At 38.4% G+C, this 4,544-nt stretch overlaps 1 protein-coding gene across 5 annotated transcripts in view; it reads right to left on the bottom strand.

Moving 5' to 3' along the window:
- Positions 1–4,544, bottom strand: part of LOC111861388 (probable phosphorylase b kinase regulatory subunit alpha) — a 39,366-nt gene that overhangs the window by 14,664 nt on the left and 20,158 nt on the right. For 4 of the 5 annotated variants that reach the window (XM_023845911.2, XM_023845912.2, XM_023845913.2 and 1 more), the window contains exons 12-15: positions 3,731–3,803; positions 2,771–2,862; positions 2,178–2,342; positions 1,171–1,339 (exon numbers count right to left, since the gene is read on the bottom strand). In XM_023845911.2, coding sequence (XP_023701679.1) covers positions 1,171–1,339; positions 2,178–2,342; positions 2,771–2,862; positions 3,731–3,803 — 499 coding nt within the window. The remainder of the gene's footprint in view (positions 1–1,170; positions 1,340–2,177; positions 2,343–2,770; positions 2,863–3,730; positions 3,804–4,544) is intronic. The other variant, XM_023845914.2, reaches the window with a different exon arrangement.

The following is a 4,544-nucleotide window of genomic DNA, read 5'->3' as shown; positions in this document are numbered from 1 at the left end:
CAAATACTAAACAACCTGCTTCCATGGCCGAGATACAGGGCGCCCATATTATAAGGTAAGGTTATAAAACCACCATTTAAGATCATTTTAGTGAAAGTTTCATGTTCCTATCTCATAGAATTTAAGAACAATGATGAATAAATAATTTTCGAGCAAAATTTAAATGGCCGGCTGAATATATTACCGCAGGAGCCGCGGCCGCGGAATTTAAATGACCACGTCAAAGGGTTAAGGGAAGTACACAGGCTGACTATATTGATGACAGGGTGCTGAGGAGAATATTTGGACCTAAGGGCGAGGAAATGACAGGAGGCTGAAGATAGCTCCATAATGAGGAGCTTTATAATTCACACTCTTTACCAAATATTACTGCAATGAGCAAACAAAGAAGGATGAGATTGGTAGGACATGAATTAAAATACAATTGTTTTATTCACCATTCCTGGTTCATGTTGTACCTATCTCTCCTTCACTATCAGTTCCCCTTAACCCTGGCCACATCACCATAATTCTGTACTGTCAACATGTAAAGAGTGAAGCGATCTAATAACTCTTCTTAGAAAAACGTTGCCAATGCTTGAGACTGGAAACACAAGATACGCAATAACTTTTCTTTCTTTACGATTCTCTATACTCTGCCAGGTAAGTGAAGGTTCCTATGGCCTCAGACTTGTGGGATGCTATGTACTGCAATTAGCCACAAGTGAAAAGGACAGAATTACATTAAATATGTGGAAGAGGAACATTTTGAGGAAGCTGTATAGATCAGTAATTGAGCACGGGATCAGGAAAATCAGAACCAACCAAGAACTGAGGCAGTTATATAAATCTCCTGACCTGCTAGCAGATCAGCTGAAGTGGTTGGAGCATGTGATCTGAATGGACCAAACAAGAGTGGTTAAGTAAATTTTTGAAAGTAACCCAGAAAGTAGAACAAAATTGGGAAGGCCCAGGCCGAGATGGATGGAAGATATAGAGAATGATTTATGAGACTGAATTTGAATAAATGGAGGTAGAAGGCAAATAATAGAAAGGACTGGAATCTGCCATAAAGGAAGTCAACATTCAAAGAGAACAGCACAGAGTACAGCCACAAATCTATCTTTACTTTCCTGCTGTCAAAATTAGGAACCATAAACTGTGGTTTTACAGATTTTTGCTAATATTCACCTTGCTCTGGGAGCTGCACTCCGCTTCCACAGCGGCACCATATCTTCCGGTGAGGGTGACCTAGGGGATGCCTTGCCTGCTTCTGATTCGGCTGTCAAATGAGATGGGTTCACAAAAGTAGACGCTCGTCTCTCCCAATGCTCATCACCTTGCATACCCAAAATATCAGCTACAAGACACAACGAAAGCTGTCAGAACTACTGGCATGCATTCTACTGCAGCAAGCAAAGAACTGTGTTCTATGAGTAATGATCTATGGACTGAAAGAGAAGCAGATACAGAGAGAGAAAGAATAATGCAGATACAGAGAAAATAATAATAGTAGGTATGGAGACATCTTAAATAAGAGTAATACGGTGGAAAATCTGAAGCAAAATGAAGGAAGCTACTGCTCTACTGGTGATCCTCACATCACCAACACTTGCACAGCCTAGCCACATATCCTGCATCACTGATGCACATGCAGATGATGCCTGAATTTATTAGTAATAATTTCTATGAAAGGATTAGCCTTGGCTGAGTTTTTTGCATTTTGTGTTTGAACACATTTTAGTGAAAGTAAATTCTAAAAGGTTCTGAAGATGGTGGATGACACACAGAATTACTGGGTTTTTGGACTTTTTCCATTGTCTGGAATTCTAGGTAATAGAGGACTTGATGTTTCAGAAACTGGATCTGTTTCGGTCTTTAGGTGAGAAAGGACACCTGCACAGTTGGGCCCCATAGAAACAGCTAATCTCAATCTAAGGGGCCCAACTGAGTAGGTGTCCTCCTTTCTCACCTGAAGACGGAAACAGACCCAGTTTCCGAAACGTCATGTCCTCTCTTACCTAGAATTCCAGACGATGTAAAAAGTCCAAAAGTCCAGTAATTCTGTGTGACATTTTAATATATATTCTGCACTTCCATAAGGATGAATTGATTGTCTATAACATTGGGGCACACTGTACTATTATTTCCCCAACTGCTGAGTTTCCTTACTACATCTGAATGAATATGATACTCACGTTCTACTGCTATGGATCGAGTCTTCTTGATGGCTCCCTTAACTGACATACGGCGTCGCATTGTGCTCCCTTTACGTATGGCCGGGCGGTTCAGAAGCTGCGAACGAGGAGCAAGTGACTTCAGCAAGTGCTCTTCCAAATATGTCTGTACTTGTGGGTTCAGCCCTATGGAAAAGTGAATATAAACACTCCATTTGAAGTACCTTTATACAATCATGCGACATTCCATCTGCTCCTACATCAACTTCACTGTTCATTTTAATATTATCATACATTGATATAATGGTCCTTTCTTTCAAGATTTCCTCAATAAAACNGCAGCCGCGGCGCGCACTTGATTGTACGCACTGTATTTCTCTCTTCCCTAATGTGTGCCACACAACTCAACAGTCTCAACCTACATGATTTAAATATGCAATTAATATTAGCTGATGAGTACAAATTATTGAGCTCCTCATGCACTTCTTTCAATCCTCTCTCTGGACCAAATGTTCTACTTTAATATCAAACACCCTTATATTTTCCTGATGTTGAGAGACCAAGTTTAAACCCACAAAGGGGCATGATAATAGAATCGAATGTTATGTACTTACGATCTGGCAAACCATCCTCTTGGCTGCCAAGGAAGCTTAAATTGGTGATGCATGATGTACTCAAGAAGTCATTCAGGTTCCCCAGAGTAACCCTGCACAACAATACAAAGTTTTCAGATATATTTCCAACTCATTTCCATATTCAATATTTCTTGTTGCAAGGGTTCATGAATTACTGCTACTGAATCAAAAGTACATCAATACAGGAGTGTGGGCTTATCAGGCCCTGAGCCTAAGGGGGCCCTCTTTTGCCTTCCCAGAGCCAAAATTTAACTGTAAATGTTATTAATATCATCAACATATCATCCTAATATTAATTAAAAAAAACAATATAATAGGAGATACAATTAATATGTTGTTGGACATTATCCATCATCTTGTCTGTTTTTAAAAAACTGTCCTGTTTCCTTTAAAAAACACAACATTTTGGGGACTGGATTCTGTCCCCTTCTTCAGGTAAAACCTACTCAGTTGGGTCCAATAGAAAGAGCTAGCCCCTATCTCCGGACAGAATCCAGTCCTTGAAATGCTGTGTTTTTTAAAGGAAATAGGATGTTTTTTTTAAGAACAGACAAGATGATGGATAATGTCCAGCAACATATTAATTGTAACAATTTACCATCATCAAAAACTTTAAGATCTTAATAGGAGATAGTTTGTAACTATGTGTGTGTGTGTGTTATCTGATTGTGTGTGTGAATTAATGAAGATTAAAAGAACAATGGAATTATGTTAAAAAAAAGAAATAATATGCAAATGGCTAAAATGAATATATTGAAATTACTTAATCACACATTTTTCAATGATAAAGTCAGCAAAACAAAAGAAGTAACAAAAATGTAGAGTCATGTGGGCATTCTTATGAGAAAATGCAGAAAAGGAAGGGAAAAGGAACATGTTATAAGAAGAAAGACAGACTGAGACACTGAAGGTCACCGAAATATCGAAAATTCTCTGCACCTGGTTCCATTGATATATCCGCTCTTCAGTTTCTTCATTGTTGTTAACATCGCTAGTGGAATCTTCCCTTGATCTGAAAACAGAAAATGTGACATTTAATGGAAATGTGTAAAGCACTGCACATTATCAGGTAACTGAATATCTCAAATTCCTTGATTTGTCTTTGACTGACACAATAGCTATATTCTGTAAATTCAATATTAAAAGTAGGGTTATGTTTCTGAACAGATAATTTCAATGGTAAACTTGGTGATTGTGATCTCTGCTTATTTATAAGTGCAATAGTGTGTTTACTTATCTGTGGGTTATTTAAAGATGCTATCAATAACTCAGATTAGTGTCAAATGGCAAGATGAACGATGAACTACAAAGGATTTGGAAGGAAGCAGATGAAGACTATTCAAGGCATTATCCCAGCATTTGCCCAGAGGGACTACGGAAAACCAGAGATGAAAACCAGTCATGATAGCTAACAGCCTGGCTGAGATACAAAATGTTATTCCAATTCACTCAGTAAAAGTGATATAACACTGTGACAACATAAAACAAAAGTATTTCCTGAACTGTGTGCCACAAGAGCAGCAGAAGAGTTATCTGCAAGTTACTTTTATATATATATTTCTGTTTTACTACTGAGTTTTTTATTGCCAAAATATATATACGGTATCTGCTATGTGGATGCCATTAAATAAACCATTTCTTATACTGAGCGACTGAAGCAGATGAGATGTGGGCTACATATCCCAGAAAGATATTGTAACATGTTGCGCGACTGAGAACCCCCCTCCACCCTCCTCTCCCCGGTAACGTAGCG

This window comes from Cryptotermes secundus, unplaced genomic scaffold (genome assembly GCF_002891405.2).
Source record: "Cryptotermes secundus unplaced genomic scaffold, Csec_1.0 scaffold289, whole genome shotgun sequence".
NCBI classification, from domain to species: domain Eukaryota; kingdom Metazoa; phylum Arthropoda; class Insecta; order Blattodea; family Kalotermitidae; genus Cryptotermes; species Cryptotermes secundus.
The sequence above is the reverse complement of the archived record's forward strand: the minus strand, read 5'-3'. Positions and strand labels throughout refer to the sequence as shown.